The sequence below is a fragment of the Salmo salar genome, chromosome 01 (assembly GCF_965601325.2).
Source record: "Salmo salar chromosome 01, fSalSal1, whole genome shotgun sequence".
NCBI classification, from domain to species: Eukaryota; Metazoa; Chordata; class Actinopteri; order Salmoniformes; family Salmonidae; genus Salmo; species Salmo salar.
The window spans coordinates 126,403,830-126,420,449 of record NC_138291.1 but is presented as its reverse complement, the minus strand read 5'-3'; the positions used below and the strand labels follow the sequence as shown (position 1 = coordinate 126,420,449).

The 16,620-nt window shown below is 45.8% G+C and overlaps 1 protein-coding gene across 6 annotated transcripts in view; it reads left to right on the top strand.

The window, feature by feature from the left end:
• LOC106591006 (jumonji domain-containing protein 1C) overlaps positions 1-16,620 on the top strand; it is a 258,958-nt gene that overhangs the window by 209,250 nt on the left and 33,088 nt on the right. For all 6 annotated transcript variants that reach the window (XM_045687409.2, XM_045687423.2, XM_045687397.2 and 3 more), the window contains one exon: positions 16,041-16,255. In XM_045687409.2, coding sequence (XP_045543365.2) covers positions 16,041-16,255 — 215 coding nt within the window. The remainder of the gene's footprint in view (positions 1-16,040; positions 16,256-16,620) is intronic.

The following is a 16,620-nucleotide window of genomic DNA, read 5'->3' as shown; positions in this document are numbered from 1 at the left end:
CAGTCCATCTGTTATTGTCTGTCAGTGAACCCTTCTTCAGTCAGTCAGTCCATCTGTTATTGTCTGTCAGTGAACCCTTCCTCAGTCAGTCAGTCCATCTGTTATTGTCTGTCAGTGAACCCTTCCTCAGTCAGTCCATCTGTTATTGTCTGTCAGTGAACCCTTCTTCAGTCAGTCAGTCCATCTGTTATTGTCTGTCAGTGAACCCTTCCTCAGTCAGTCCATCTGTTATTGTCTGTCAGTGAACCCTTCCTCAGTCAGTCCATCTGTTATTGTCTGTCAGTGAACCCTTCCTCAGTCAGTCCATCTGTTATTGTCTGTCAGTGAACCCTTCCTCAGTCAGTCTGTCCATCTGTTATTGTCTGTTAGTGAACCCTTCCTCAGTCAGTCAGTCCATCTGTTATTGTCTGTCAGTGAACCCTTCCTCAGTCAGTCTGTCCATCTGTTATTGTCTGTCAGTGAACCCTTCCTCAGTCAGTCAGTCCATCTGTTATTGTCTGTCAGTAAACCCTTCTTCAGTTATTCAGTCAGTCCATCTGTTATTGTCTGTCAGTGAACCCTTCCTCAGTCAGTCAGTCCATCTGTTATTGTCTGTCAGTAAACCCTTCTTCAGTTATTCAGTCAGTCCATCTGTTATTGTCTGTCAGTGAACCCTTCCTCAGTCAGTCCATCTGTTATTGTCTGTCAGTGAACCCTTCCTCAGTCAGTCAGTCCATCTGTTATTGTCTGTCAGTAAACCCTTCTTCAGTTATTCAGTCAGTCCATCTGTTATTGTCTGTCAGTGAACCCTTCCTCAGTCAGTCCATCTGTTATTGTCTGTCAGTGAACCCTTCCTCAGTCAGTCAGTCCATCTGTTATTGTCTGTCAGTGAACCCTTCCTCAGTCAGTCCATCTGTTATTGTCTGTCAATGAACCCTTCCTCAGTTATTCAGTCCATCTGTTATTGTCTGTCAGTGAACCCTTCCTCAATCAGTCAGTCCATCTGTTATTGTCTGCCAGTGAACCCTTCCTCAGTCAGTCAGTCTATCTGTTATTGTCTGTCAGTGAACCCTTCCTCAGTCAGTCAGTCCATATGTTATTGTCTGTCAGTGAACCCTTCCTCAGTCAGTCAGTCTATCTGTTATTGTCTGTCAGTGAACCCTTCCTCAGTCAGTCAGTCCATATGTTATTGTCTGTCAGTGAACCCTTCCTCAGTCAGTCAGTCCATCTGTTATTGTCTGTCAGTGAACCCTTCCTCAGTCAGTCCATCTGTTATTGTCTGTCAGTGAACCCTTCCTCATTCAGTCCATCTGCTATTGTCTGTCAGTGAACCCTTCCTCAGTCAGTCCATCTGTTATTGTCTGTCAGTGAACCCTTCCTCAGTCAGTCAGTCCATCTGTTATTGTCTGTTATTGAACCCTTCCTCAGTCAGTCCATCTGTTATTGTCTGTCAGTGAACCCTTCCTCAGTCAGTCAGTCCATCTGTTATTGTCTGTCAGTAAACCCTTCTTCAGTCAGTCAGTCCATCTGTTATTATCTGTCAGTGAACCCTTCCTCAGTCAGTCCATCTGTTATTGTCTGTTAGTGAACCCTTCCTCAGTCAGTCCATCTGTTATTGTCTGTCAGTGAACACTTCCTCAGTCAGTCCATCTGTTATTGTCTGTCAGTGAACCCTTCCTCAGTCAGTCCATCTGTTATTGTCTGTTAGTGAACCCTTCCTCAGTCAGTCCATCTGTTATTGTCTGTCAGTGAACCCTTCCTCAGTCAGTCAGTCCATCTGTTATTGTCTGTCAGTGAACCCTTCCTCAGTCAGTCCATCTGTTATTGTCTGTCAGTGAACCCTTCCTCAGTTATTCAGTCCATCTGTTATTGTCTGTCAGTGAACCCTTCCTCAGTCAGTCAGTCAATCTCTTATTGTCTGTCAGTGAACCCTTCCTCAGTCAGTCTGTCGATCTGTTATTGTCTGTCAGTGAACCCTTCCTCAGTCAGTCCATCTGTTATTGTCTGTTAGTGAACCCTTCCTCAATCAGTCAGTCCATCTGTTATTGTCTGTCAGTGAACCCTTCCTCAGTCAGTCAGTCCATCTGTTATTGTCTGTCAGTGAACCCTTCCTCAGTTAGTCCATCTGTTATTGTCTGTTAATGAACCCTTCCTCAGTCAGTCCATCTGTTATTGTCTGTCAGTGAACACTTCCTCAGTCAGTCCATCTGTTATTGTCTGTCAGTGAACCCTTCCTCAGTCAGTCAGTCCATATGTTATTGTCTGTCAGTGAACCCTTCCTCGGTCAGTCCGTCCATCTGTTATTGTCTGTCAGTGAACCCTTCCTCAGTCAGTCAGTCCATCTGTTATTGTCTGTCAGTGAACCCTTCCTCAGTCAGTCCATCTGTTATTGTCTGTCAGTGAACCCTTCCTCATTCAGTCCATCTGCTATTGTCTGTCAGTGAACCCTTCCTCAGTCAGTCCATCTGTTATTGTCTGTCAGTGAACCCTTCCTCAGTCAGTCCATCTGTTATTGTCTGTTAGTGAACCCTTCCTCAATCAGTCTGTCCATCTGTTATTGTCTGTCAGTGAACCCTTCCTCAGTCAGTCCATCTGTTATTGGCTGTCAGTGAACCCTTCCTCAGTCAGTCCATCTGTTATTGTCTGTCAGTGAACCCTTCCTCAGTCAGTCCATCTGTTATTGGCTGTCAGTGAACCCTTCCTCAGTCAGTCAGTCCATCTGTTATTGGCTGTCAGTGAACCCTTCCTCAGTCAGTCAGTCCATCTGTTATTGTCTGTCAGTGAACCCTTCTTCAGTCAGTCAGTCCATCTGTTATTGTCTGTCAGTGAACCCTTCCTCAGTCAGTCAGTCCATCTGTTATTGTCTGTCAGTGAACCCTTCCTCAGTCAGTCCATCTGTTATTGTCTGTCAGTGAACCCTTCTTCAGTCAGTCAGTCCATCTGTTATTGTCTGTCAGTGAACCCTTCCTCAGTCAGTCCATCTGTTATTGTCTGTCAGTGAACCCTTCCTCAGTCAGTCCATCTGTTATTGTCTGTCAGTGAACCCTTCCTCAGTCAGTCCATCTGTTATTGTCTGTCAGTGAACCCTTCCTCAGTCAGTCTGTCCATCTGTTATTGTCTGTTAGTGAACCCTTCCTCAGTCAGTCAGTCCATCTGTTATTGTCTGTCAGTGAACCCTTCCTCAGTCAGTCTGTCCATCTGTTATTGTCTGTCAGTGAACCCTTCCTCAGTCAGTCAGTCCATCTGTTATTGTCTGTCAGTAAACCCTTCTTCAGTTATTCAGTCAGTCCATCTGTTATTGTCTGTCAGTGAACCCTTCCTCAGTCAGTCAGTCCATCTGTTATTGTCTGTCAGTAAACCCTTCTTCAGTTATTCAGTCAGTCCATCTGTTATTGTCTGTCAGTGAACCCTTCCTCAGTCAGTCCATCTGTTATTGTCTGTCAGTGAACCCTTCCTCAGTCAGTCAGTCCATCTGTTATTGTCTGTCAGTAAACCCTTCTTCAGTTATTCAGTCAGTCCATCTGTTATTGTCTGTCAGTGAACCCTTCCTCAGTCAGTCCATCTGTTATTGTCTGTCAGTGAACCCTTCCTCAGTCAGTCAGTCCATCTGTTATTGTCTGTCAGTGAACCCTTCCTCAGTCAGTCCATCTGTTATTGTCTGTCAATGAACCCTTCCTCAGTTATTCAGTCCATCTGTTATTGTCTGTCAGTGAACCCTTCCTCAATCAGTCAGTCCATCTGTTATTGTCTGCCAGTGAACCCTTCCTCAGTCAGTCAGTCTATCTGTTATTGTCTGTCAGTGAACCCTTCCTCAGTCAGTCAGTCCATATGTTATTGTCTGTCAGTGAACCCTTCCTCAGTCAGTCAGTCTATCTGTTATTGTCTGTCAGTGAACCCTTCCTCAGTCAGTCAGTCCATATGTTATTGTCTGTCAGTGAACCCTTCCTCAGTCAGTCAGTCCATCTGTTATTGTCTGTCAGTGAACCCTTCCTCAGTCAGTCCATCTGTTATTGTCTGTCAGTGAACCCTTCCTCATTCAGTCCATCTGCTATTGTCTGTCAGTGAACCCTTCCTCAGTCAGTCCATCTGTTATTGTCTGTCAGTGAACCCTTCCTCAGTCAGTCAGTCCATCTGTTATTGTCTGTTATTGAACCCTTCCTCAGTCAGTCCATCTGTTATTGTCTGTCAGTGAACCCTTCCTCAGTCAGTCAGTCCATCTGTTATTGTCTGTCAGTAAACCCTTCTTCAGTCAGTCAGTCCATCTGTTATTATCTGTCAGTGAACCCTTCCTCAGTCAGTCCATCTGTTATTGTCTGTTAGTGAACCCTTCCTCAGTCAGTCCATCTGTTATTGTCTGTCAGTGAACACTTCCTCAGTCAGTCCATCTGTTATTGTCTGTCAGTGAACCCTTCCTCAGTCAGTCCATCTGTTATTGTCTGTTAGTGAACCCTTCCTCAGTCAGTCCATCTGTTATTGTCTGTCAGTGAACCCTTCCTCAGTCAGTCAGTCCATCTGTTATTGTCTGTCAGTGAACCCTTCCTCAGTCAGTCCATCTGTTATTGTCTGTCAGTGAACCCTTCCTCAGTTATTCAGTCCATCTGTTATTGTCTGTCAGTGAACCCTTCCTCAGTCAGTCAGTCAATCTCTTATTGTCTGTCAGTGAACCCTTCCTCAGTCAGTCTGTCGATCTGTTATTGTCTGTCAGTGAACCCTTCCTCAGTCAGTCCATCTGTTATTGTCTGTTAGTGAACCCTTCCTCAATCAGTCTGTCCATCTGTTATTGTCTGTCAGTGAACCCTTCCTCAGTCAGTCCATCTGTTATTGTCTGTTAGTGAACCCTTCCTCAATCAGTCAGTCCATCTGTTATTGTCTGTCAGTGAACCCTTCCTCAGTCAGTCAGTCCATCTGTTATTGTCTGTCAGTGAACCCTTCCTCAGTTAGTCCATCTGTTATTGTCTGTTAATGAACCCTTCCTCAGTCAGTCCATCTGTTATTGTCTGTCAGTGAACCCTTCCTCAGTCAGTCAGTCCATATGTTATTGTCTGTCAGTGAACCCTTCCTCGGTCAGTCCGTCCATCTGTTATTGTCTGTCAGTGAACCCTTCCTCAGTCAGTCAGTCCATCTGTTATTGTCTGTCAGTGAACCCTTCCTCAGTCAGTCCATCTGTTATTGTCTGTCAGTGAACCCTTCCTCATTCAGTCCATCTGCTATTGTCTGTCAGTGAACCCTTCCTCAGTCAGTCCATCTGTTATTGTCTGTCAGTGAACCCTTCCTCAGTCAGTCAGTCCATCTGTTATTGTCTGTCAGTGAACCCTTCCTCAGTTAGTCCATCTGTTATTGTCTGTTAATGAACCCTTCCTCAGTCAGTCCATCTGTTATTGTCTGTCAGTGAACACTTCCTCAGTCAGTCCATCTGTTATTGTCTGTCAGTGAACCCTTCCTCAGTCAGTCAGTCCATATGTTATTGTCTGTCAGTGAACCCTTCCTCGGTCAGTCCGTCCATCTGTTATTGTCTGTCAGTGAACCCTTCCTCAGTCAGTCAGTCCATCTGTTATTGTCTGTCAGTGAACCCTTCCTCAGTCAGTCCATCTGTTATTGTCTGTCAGTGAACCCTTCCTCATTCAGTCCATCTGCTATTGTCTGTCAGTGAACCCTTCCTCAGTCAGTCCATCTGTTATTGTCTGTCAGTGAACCCTTCCTCAGTCAGTCAGTCCATCTGTTATTGTCTGTTAGTGAACCCTTCCTCAGTCAGTCCATCTGTTATTGTCTGTCAGTGAACCCTTCCTCAGTCAGTCCATCTGTTATTGTCTGTCAGTGAACCCTTCCTCAGTCAGTCCATCTGTTATTGTCTGTCAGTAAACCCTTCTTCAGTCAGTCAGTCCATCTGTTATTATCTGTCAGTGAACCCTTCCTCAGTCAGTCCATCTGTTATTGTCTGTTAGTGAACCCTTCCTTAGTCAGTCCATCTGTTATTGTCTGTCAGTGAACCCTTCCTCAGTCAGTCAGTCCATCTGTTATTGTCTGTCAGTGAACCCTTCCTCAGTCAGTCCATCTGTTATTGTCTGTTAGTGAACCCTTCCTCAGTCAGTCAGTCCATCTGTTATTGTCTGTTAGTGAACCCTTCCTCAGTCAGTCAGTCCATCTGTTATTGTCTGTCAGTGAACCCTTCCTCGGTCAGTCCGTCCATCTGTTATTGTCTGTCAGTGAACCCTTCCTCAGTCAGTCCTTCTGTTATTGTCTGTTAGTGAACCCTTCCTCAGTCAGTCAGTCCATCTGTTATTGTCTGTCAGTGAACCCTTCCTCAGTCAGTCCATCTGTTATTGGCTGTCAGTGAACCCTTCCTCAGTCAGTCAGTCCATCTGTTATTGTCTGTCAGTGAACCCTTCCTCAGTCAGTCAGTCCATCTGTTATTGTCTGTCAGTGAACCCTTCTTCAGTCAGTCAGTCCATCTGTTATTGTCTGTCAGTGAACCCTTCCTCAGTCAGTCCATCTGTTATTGTCTGTCAGTGAACCCTTCCTCAGTCAGTCCATCTGTTATTGTCTGTCAGTGAACCCTTCCTCAGTCAGTCTGTCCATCTGTTATTGTCTGTTAGTGAACCCTTCCTCAGTCAGTCAGTCCATCTGTTATTGTCTGTTAGTGAACCCTTCCTCAGTCAGTCCATCTGTTATTGTCTGTCAGTAAACCCTTCTTCAGTTATTCAGTCAGTCCATCTGTTATTGTCTGTCAGTGAACCCTTCCTCAGTCAGTCCATCTGTTATTGTCTGTCAGTGAACCCTTCCTCAGTCAGTCCATCTGTTATTGTCTGTTAGTGAACCCTTCCTCAGTCAGTCCATCTGTTATTGTCTGTTAGTGAACCCTTCCTCAGTCAGTCCTTCTGTTATTGTCTGTTAGTGAACCCTTCCTCAGTCAGTCAGTCCATCTGTTATTGTCTGTCAGTGAACCCTTCCTCAGTCAGTCCATCTGTTATTGTCTGTTAGTGAACCCTTCCTCAGTCAGTCCATCTGTTATTGTCTGTCAGTGAACCCTTCCTCAGTCAGTCAGTCCATCTGTTATTGTCTGTCAGTGAACCCTTCCTCAGTCAGTCAGTCCATCTGTTATTGTCTGTCAGTGAACCCTTCCTCAGTCAGTCCATCTGTTATTGTCTGTCAGTGAACCCTTCCTCAGTCAGTCCATCTGTTATTGTCTGTCAGTGAACCCTTCCTCAGTCAGTCTGTCCATCTGTTATTGTCTGTTAGTGAACCCTTCCTCAGTCAGTCAGTCCATCTGTTATTGTCTGTTAGTGAACCCTTCCTCAGTCAGTCCTTCTGTTATTGTCTGTCAGTGAACCCTTCCTCAGTCAGTCAGTCCATCTGTTATTGTCTGTCAGTAAACCCTTCCTCAGTCAGTCAGTCCATCTGTTATTGTCTGTCAGTGAACCCTTCCTCAGTCAGTCCATCTGTTATTGTCTGTCAGTGAACCCTTCCTCATTCAGTCCATCTGCTATTGTCTGTCAGTGAACCCTTCCTCAGTCAGTCAGTCCATCTGTTATTGTCTGTCAGTGAACCCTTCCTCAGTCAGTCCATCTGTTATTGTCTGTCAGTGAACCCTTCCTCAGTCAGTCCATCTGTTATTGTCTGTTAGTGAACCCTTCCTCAGTCAGTCCATCTGTTATTGTCTGTCAGTGAACCCTTCCTCAGTCAGTCCTTCTGTTATTGTCTGTTAGTGAACCCTTCCTCAGTCAGTCAGTCCATCTGTTATTGTCTGTCAGTGAACCCTTCCTCAGTCAGTCCATCTGTTATTGTCTGTTAGTGAACCCTTCCTCAGTCAGTCCATCTGTTATTGTCTGTCAGTGAACCCTTCCTCAGTCAGTCCATCTGTTATTGTCTGTCAGTGAACCCTTCCTCAGTTATTCAGTCCATCTGTTATTGTCTGTCAGTGAACCCTTCCTCAATCAGTCAGTCCATCTGTTATTGTCTGCCAGTGAACCCTTCCTCAGTCAGTCAGTCTATCTGTTATTGTCTGTCAGTGAACCCTTCCTCAGTCAGTCAGTCCATATGTTATTGTCTGTCAGTGAACCCTTCCTCAGTCAGTCAGTCCATATGTTATTGTCTGTCAGTGAACCCTTCCTCAGTCAGTCAGTCCATCTGTTATTGTCTGTCAGTGAACCCTTCCTCAGTCAGTCAGTCCATCTGTTATTGTCTGTCAGTGAACCCTTCCTCAGTCAGTCCATCTGTTATTGTCTGTCAGTGAACCCTTCCTCATTCAGTCCATCTGCTATTGTCTGTCAGTGAACCCTTCCTCAGTCAGTCCATCTGTTATTGTCTGTCAGTGAACCCTTCCTCAGTCAGTCAGTCCATCTGTTATTGTCTGTTATTGAACCCTTCCTCAGTCAGTCCATCTGTTATTGTCTGTCAGCGAACCCTTCCTCAGTCAGTCTATCTGTTATTGTCTGTCAGTGAACCCTTCCTCAGTCAGTCCATCTGTTATTGTCTGTCAGTGAACCCTTCCTCAGTCAGTCAGTCCATCTGTTATTGTCTGTCAGTAAACCCTTCTTCAGTTATTCAGTCAGTCCATCTGTTATTGTCTGTCAGTAAACCCTTCCTCAGTCAGTCAGTCCATCTGTTATTGTCTGTCAGTGAACCCTTCCTCAGTCAGTCAGTCCATCTGTTATTGTCTGTCAGTGAACCCTTCCTCAGTCAGTCCATCTGTTATTGTCTGTCAGTGAACACTTCCTCAGTCAGTCCATCTGTTATTGTCTGTCAGTGAACACTTCCTCAGTCAGTCCATCTGTTATTGTCTGTCAGTGAACCCTTCCTCAGTCAGTCCATCTGTTATTGTCTGTCAGTGAACCCTTCCTCAGTCAGTCCATCTGTTATTGTCTGTCAGTGAACACTTCCTCAGTCAGTCCATCTGTTATTGTCTGTCAGTGAACCCTTCCTCAGTCAGTCAGTCCATCTGTTATTGTCTGTCAGTGAACCCTTCCTCGGTCAGTCCGTCCATCTGTTATTGTCTGTCAGTGAACCCTTCCTCAGTCAGTCAGTCCATCTGTTATTGTCTGTCAGTGAACCCTTCCTCAGTCAGTCAGTCCATCTGTTATTGTCTGTCAGTAAACCCTTCTTCAGTTATTCAGTCAGTCCATCTGTTATTGTCTGTCAGTGAACCCTTCCTCAGTCAGTCAGTCCATCTGTTATTGTCTGTCAGTGAACCCTTCCTCAGTCAGTCCATCTGTTATTGTCTGTCAGTGAACCCTTTCTCAGTCAGTCAGTCCATCTGTTATTGTCTGTCAGTGAACCCTTCCTCAGTCAGTCCATCTGTTATTGGCTGTCAGTGAACCCTTCCTCAGTCAGTCAGTCCATCTGTTATTGTCTGTCAGTGAACCCTTCCTCAGTCAGTCAGTCCATCTGTTATTGTCTGTCAGTGAACCCTTCTTCAGTCAGTCAGTCCATCTGTTATTGTCTGTCAGTGAACCCTTCCTCAGTCAGTCAGTCCATCTGTTATTGTCTGTCAGTGAACCCTTCCTCAGTCAGTCCATCTGTTATTGTCTGTCAGTGAACCCTTCCTCAGTCAGTCCATCTGTTATTGTCTGTTAGTGAACCCTTCCTCAGTCAGTCCATCTGTTATTGTCTGTCAGTGAACCCTTCCTCAGTCAGTCAGTCCATCTGTTATTGTCTGTTAGTGAACCCTTCCTCAGTCAGTCCATCTGTTATTGTCTGTCAGTGAACCCTTCCTCAGTCAGTCAGTCCATCTGTTATTGTCTGTCAGTAAACCCTTCTTCAGTTATTCAGTCAGTCCATCTGTTATTGTCTGTCAGTGAACCCTTCCTCAGTCAGTCAGTCCATCTGTTATTGTCTGTCAGTGAACCCTTCTTCAGTCAGTCAGTCCATCTGTTATTGTCTGTCAGTGAACCCTTCTTCAGTCAGTCAGTCCATCTGTTATTGTCTGTCAGTGAACCCTTCCTCAGTCAGTCCATCTGTTATTGTCTGTCAGTGAACCCTTCCTCAGTCAGTCCATCTGTTATTGTCTGTTAGTGAACCCTTCCTCAGTCAGTCTATCTGTTATTGTCTGTTAGTGAACCCTTCCTCAGTCAGTCCATCTGTTATTGTCTGTCAGTGAACCCTTCCTCAGTCAGTCAGTCCATCTGTTATTGTCTGTCAGTAAACCCTTCTTCAGTTATTCAGTCAGTCCATCTGTTATTGTCTGTCAGTGAACCCTTCCTCAGTCAGTCAGTCCATCTGTTATTGTCTGTTAGTGAACCCTTCCTCAGTCAGTCCATCTGTTATTGTCTGTCAGTGAACCCTTCCTCAGTCAGTCAGTCCATCTGTTATTGACTGTCAGTGAACCCTTCCTCAGTCAGTCAGTCCATCTGTTATTGTCTGTCAGTGAACCCTTCCTCAGTCAGTCCATCTGTTATTGTCTGTCAGTGAACCCTTCTTCAGTCAGTCAGTCCATCTGTTATTGTCTGTCAGTGAACCCTTCCTCAGTCAGTCCATCTGTTATTGTCTGTCAGTGAACCCTTTCTCAGTCAGTCAGTCCATCTGTTATTGTCTGTCAGTGAACCCTTCCTCAGTCAGTCCATCTGTTATTGGCTGTCAGTGAACCCTTCCTCAGTCAGTCAGTCCATCTGTTATTGTCTGTCAGTGAACCCTTCCTCAGTCAGTCAGTCCATCTGTTATTGTCTGTCAGTGAACCCTTCCTCAGTCAGTCAGTCCATCTGTTATTGTCTGTCAGTGAACCCTTCTTCAGTCAGTCAGTCCATCTGTTATTGTCTGTCAGTGAACCCTTCCTCAGTCAGTCCATCTGTTATTGTCTGTCAGTGAACCCTTCCTCAGTCAGTCAGTCCATCTGTTATTGTCTGTTAGTGAACCCTTCCTCAGTCAGTCCATCTGTTATTGTCTGTCAGTGAACCCTTCCTCAGTCAGTCTGTCCATCTGTTATTGTCTGTTAGTGAACCCTTCCTCAGTCAGTCAGTCCATCTGTTATTGTCTGTCAGTGAACCCTTCCTCAGTCAGTCAGTCCATCTGTTATTGTCTGTTAGTGAACCCTTCTTCAGTCAGTCCATCTGTTATTGTCTGTCAGTGAACCCTTCCTCAGTCAGTCAGTCCATCTGTTATTGTCTGTCAGTGAACCCTTCCTCAGTCAGTCAGTCCATCTGTTATTGTCTGTCAGTAAACCCTTCTTCAGTTATTCAGTCAGTCCATCTGTTATTGTCTGTCAGTGAACCCTTCCTCAGTCAGTCCATCTGTTATTGTCTGTCAGTGAACCCTTCCTCAGTCAGTCCATCTGTTATTGTCTGTTAGTGAACCCTTCCTCAGTCAGTCCATCTGTTATTGTCTGTCAGTGAACCCTTCCTCAGTCAGTCCTTCTGTTATTGTCTGTTAGTGAACCCTTCCTCAGTCAGTCAGTCCATCTGTTATTGTCTGTCAGTGAACCCTTCCTCAGTCAGTCCATCTGTTATTGTCTGTTAGTGAACCCTTCCTCAGTCAGTCCATCTGTTATTGTCTGTCAGTGAACCCTTCCTCAGTCAGTCCATCTGTTATTGTCTGTCAGTGAACCCTTCCTCAGTTATTCAGTCCATCTGTTATTGTCTGTCAGTGAACCCTTCCTCAATCAGTCAGTCCATCTGTTATTGTCTGCCAGTGAACCCTTCCTCAGTCAGTCAGTCTATCTGTTATTGTCTGTCAGTGAACCCTTCCTCAGTCAGTCAGTCCATATGTTATTGTCTGTCAGTGAACCCTTCCTCAGTCAGTCAGTCCATATGTTATTGTCTGTCAGTGAACCCTTCCTCAGTCAGTCAGTCCATCTGTTATTGTCTGTCAGTGAACCCTTCCTCAGTCAGTCAGTCCATCTGTTATTGTCTGTCAGTGAACCCTTCCTCAGTCAGTCCATCTGTTATTGTCTGTCAGTGAACCCTTCCTCATTCAGTCCATCTGCTATTGTCTGTCAGTGAACCCTTCCTCAGTCAGTCCATCTGTTATTGTCTGTCAGTGAACCCTTCCTCAGTCAGTCAGTCCATCTGTTATTGTCTGTTATTGAACCCTTCCTCAGTCAGTCCATCTGTTATTGTCTGTCAGTGAACCCTTCCTCAGTCAGTCTATCTGTTATTGTCTGTCAGTGAACCCTTCCTCAGTCAGTCCATCTGTTATTGTCTGTCAGTGAACCCTTCCTCAGTCAGTCAGTCCATCTGTTATTGTCTGTCAGTAAACCCTTCTTCAGTTATTCAGTCAGTCCATCTGTTATTGTCTGTCAGTAAACCCTTCCTCAGTCAGTCAGTCCATCTGTTATTGTCTGTCAGTGAACCCTTCCTCAGTCAGTCAGTCCATCTGTTATTGTCTGTCAGTGAACCCTTCCTCAGTCAGTCCATCTGTTATTGTCTGTCAGTGAACACTTCCTCAGTCAGTCCATCTGTTATTGTCTGTCAGTGAACCCTTCCTCAGTCAGTCCATCTGTTATTGTCTGTCAGTGAACCCTTCCTCAGTCAGTCCATCTGTTATTGTCTGTCAGTGAACACTTCCTCAGTCAGTCCATCTGTTATTGTCTGTCAGTGAACCCTTCCTCAGTCAGTCAGTCCATCTGTTATTGTCTGTCAGTGAACCCTTCCTCGGTCAGTCCGTCCATCTGTTATTGTCTGTCAGTGAACCCTTCCTCAGTCAGTCAGTCCATCTGTTATTGTCTGTCAGTGAACCCTTCCTCAGTCAGTCAGTCCATCTGTTATTGTCTGTCAGTAAACCCTTCTTCAGTTATTCAGTCAGTCCATCTGTTATTGTCTGTCAGTGAACCCTTCCTCAGTCAGTCAGTCCATCTGTTATTGTCTGTCAGTGAACCCTTCCTCAGTCAGTCCATCTGTTATTGTCTGTCAGTGAACCCTTTCTCAGTCAGTCAGTCCATCTGTTATTGTCTGTCAGTGAACCCTTCCTCAGTCAGTCCATCTGTTATTGGCTGTCAGTGAACCCTTCCTCAGTCAGTCAGTCCATCTGTTATTGTCTGTCAGTGAACCCTTCCTCAGTCAGTCAGTCCATCTGTTATTGTCTGTCAGTGAACCCTTCTTCAGTCAGTCAGTCCATCTGTTATTGTCTGTCAGTGAACCCTTCCTCAGTCAGTCAGTCCATCTGTTATTGTCTGTCAGTGAACCCTTCCTCAGTCAGTCCATCTGTTATTGTCTGTCAGTGAACCCTTCCTCAGTCAGTCCATCTGTTATTGTCTGTTAGTGAACCCTTCCTCAGTCAGTCCATCTGTTATTGTCTGTCAGTGAACCCTTCCTCAGTCAGTCAGTCCATCTGTTATTGTCTGTTAGTGAACCCTTCCTCAGTCAGTCCATCTGTTATTGTCTGTCAGTGAACCCTTCCTCAGTCAGTCAGTCCATCTGTTATTGTCTGTCAGTAAACCCTTCTTCAGTTATTCAGTCAGTCCATCTGTTATTGTCTGTCAGTGAACCCTTCCTCAGTCAGTCAGTCCATCTGTTATTGTCTGTCAGTGAACCCTTCTTCAGTCAGTCAGTCCATCTGTTATTGTCTGTCAGTGAACCCTTCTTCAGTCAGTCAGTCCATCTGTTATTGTCTGTCAGTGAACCCTTCCTCAGTCAGTCCATCTGTTATTGTCTGTCAGTGAACCCTTCCTCAGTCAGTCCATCTGTTATTGTCTGTCAGTGAACCCTTCCTCAGTCAGTCAGTCCATCTGTTATTGTCTGTTAGTGAACCCTTCCTCAGTCAGTCAGTCCATCTGTTATTGTCTGTTAGTGAACCCTTCCTCAGTCAGTCAGTCCATCTGTTATTGTCTGTTAGTGAACCCTTCCTCAGTCAGTCAGTCCATCTGTTATTGTCTGTCAGTGAACCCTTCCTCAGTCAGTCAGTCAATCTGTTATTGTCTGTCAGTGAACCCTTCCTCAGTCAGTCCATCTGTTATTGTCTGTCAGTGAACCCTTCCTCAGTCAGTCAGTCTATCTGTTATTGTCTGTTAGTGAACCCTTCCTCAGTCAGTCCATCTGTTATTGTCTGTCAGTGAACCCTTCCTCAGTCAGTCAGTCCATCTGTTATTGTCTGTCAGTAAACCCTTCTTCAGTTATTCAGTCAGTCCATCTGTTATTGTCTGTCAGTGAACCCTTCCTCAGTCAGTCAGTCCATCTGTTATTGTCTGTTAGTGAACCCTTCCTCAGTCAGTCCATCTGTTATTGTCTGTCAGTGAACCCTTCCTCAGTCAGTCAGTCCATCTGTTATTGACTGTCAGTGAACCCTTCCTCAGTCAGTCAGTCCATCTGTTATTGTCTGTCAGTGAACCCTTCCTCAGTCAGTCCATCTGTTATTGTCTGTCAGTGAACCCTTCTTCAGTCAGTCAGTCCATCTGTTATTGTCTGTCAGTGAACCCTTCCTCAGTCAGTCAGTCCATCTGTTATTGTCTGTCAGTGAACCCTTCCTCAGTCAGTCAGTCCATCTGTTATTGTCTGTCAGTGAACCCTTCCTCAGTCAGTCAGTCCATCTGTTATTGTCTGTCAGTGAACCCTTCTTCAGTCAGTCAGTCCATCTGTTATTGTCTGTCAGTGAACCCTTCCTCAGTCAGTCCATCTGTTATTGTCTGTCAGTGAACCCTTCCTCAGTCAGTCAGTCCATCTGTTATTGTCTGTTAGTGAACCCTTCCTCAGTCAGTCCATCTGTTATTGTCTGTCAGTGAACCCTTCCTCAGTCAGTCTGTCCATCTGTTATTGTCTGTTAGTGAACCCTTCCTCAGTCAGTCAGTCCATCTGTTATTGTCTGTCAGTGAACCCTTCCTCAGTCAGTCCATCTGTTATTGTCTGTCAGTGAACCCTTCCTCAGTCAGTCAGTCCATCTGTTATTGTCTGTTAGTGAACCCTTCCTCAGTCAGTCAGTCCATCTGTTATTGTCTGTCAGTGTTGGTTCATGTGTTGGTTCTGGGGTTAGTGTTGGTTCTGGGGTTAGTGTTGGTTCTGGGGTTAGTGTTGGTTCTGGGGTTAGTGTTGGTTCTGGGGGTTAGTGTTGGTTCTGGGGGTTAGTGTTGGTTCTAGGGTTTAGTGTTGGTTCTAGGGTTTAGTGTTGGTTCTGGGGTTAGTGTTGGTTCTAGGGTTTAGTGTTGGTTCTGGGGTTAGTGTTGGTTCTGGGGTTAGTGTTGGTTCTGGGGTTGGTTCTGGGGTTGGTTCTGGGGTTAGTGTTGGTTCTGGGGTTAGTGTTGGTTCTGGGGGTTAGTGTTGGTTCTGGGGGTTAGTGTTGGTTCTAGGGTTTAGTGTTGGTTCTAGGGTTTAGTGTTGGTTCTGGGGTTGGTGTTGGTTCTGGGGGTGTTAGTGTTGGTTCTGGGGTTAATGTTGGTTCTAGGGTTTGTGTTGGTTCTGGGCTTTGTTGGTTATAGGTTTTGTGTTGATTCTGGGGTTAGTGTTGGTTATAGGTTTTGTGTTGATTCTGGGGTTAGTGTTGGTTCCAGGGTTGGTGATGTTTCTAGGGTTGGTGTTGGTTCCGGGGTTGGTTCCGGTTCCGGGGTTGGTGATGTTTCTAGGGTTGGTGTTGGTTCTAGGGTTGGTGATGGTTCCAGGGTTGGTGTTGGTTCTAGGGTTGGTGATGTTTCTAGGGTTAGTGATGGTTCCAGGGTTGGTGATGGTTCCAGGGTTGGTGATGGTTCCAGGGTTGGTGATGGTTCCAGGGTTGGTGTTGGTTCCAGGGTTGGTGATGGTTCCAGGGTTGGTGATGGTTCCGGGGTTGGTTCCGGTGTTGGTTCCAGGGAGGGTGATGGTTCCAGGGTTGGTGTTGGTTCCAGGGTTGGTGTTGGTTCCAGGGTTGGTGTTGGTTCCGGGGTTGGTTCCGGTGTTGGTTCCAGGGAGGGTGATGGTTCCAGGGTTGGTGTTGGTTCCAGGGTTGGTGTTGGTTCCAGGGTTGGTGTTGGTTCCAGGGTTGGTGTTGGTTCCGGGGTTGGTTCCGGTGTTGGTTCCAGGGAGGGTGATGGTTCCGGTGTTGGTGTTGTTTCTGGGGAGCCTGTGGTTCTTTATTCTGTCATTATGGTGTTGCCTTCTGACAGGGAGGAGCAACAGTCTATCTAGTGTGTCTGCGCCTCTCATTAACATGTTGTCTCTCCCTTTTCTCTCCAGCCTGTCCTACAGTAAGAATGGAGTGATCCGTGTGGACGGCTTCTCCACTCCAGATCAGTTTGATGAGGAGGCTCTGTCCCTCTGGGCTCCTGATGTATACGAGGAGAATGAGTTGGACCCAGACTCCTCGAAGTACATCCTCTCATATATAGGAGACCAGTTCTGTCAGATGGTCACCACTGAGAACACTGCTGCTTCATGGATCAAAAAAGATGGTATGCAGAGGAGCACGGAGAAGTGTTGTTGGTCAGAAAGGCAGAGGAGCACAGATAAGTGTTGTTGTTAGTCTGAAAGGCAGAGGAACACAGAGAAGTGTTGTTGTTAGTCTGAAAGGCAGAGGAGCACAGAGAAGTGTTGTTAGTCTGAAAGGCAGAGGAGAACAGAGAAGTGTTGTTGTTGTTAGTCTGAAAGGCAGAGGAGCACAGAGAAGTGTTGTTGTTAGTCTGAAAGGCAGAGGAGAACAGAGAAGTGCTGTTGTTGTTAGTCTGAAAGGCAGAGGAGCACAGAGAAGTGTTGTTAGTCTGAAAGGCAGAGGAGCACAGAGAAGTGTTGTTGTTAGTCTGAAAGGCAGAGGAGCACA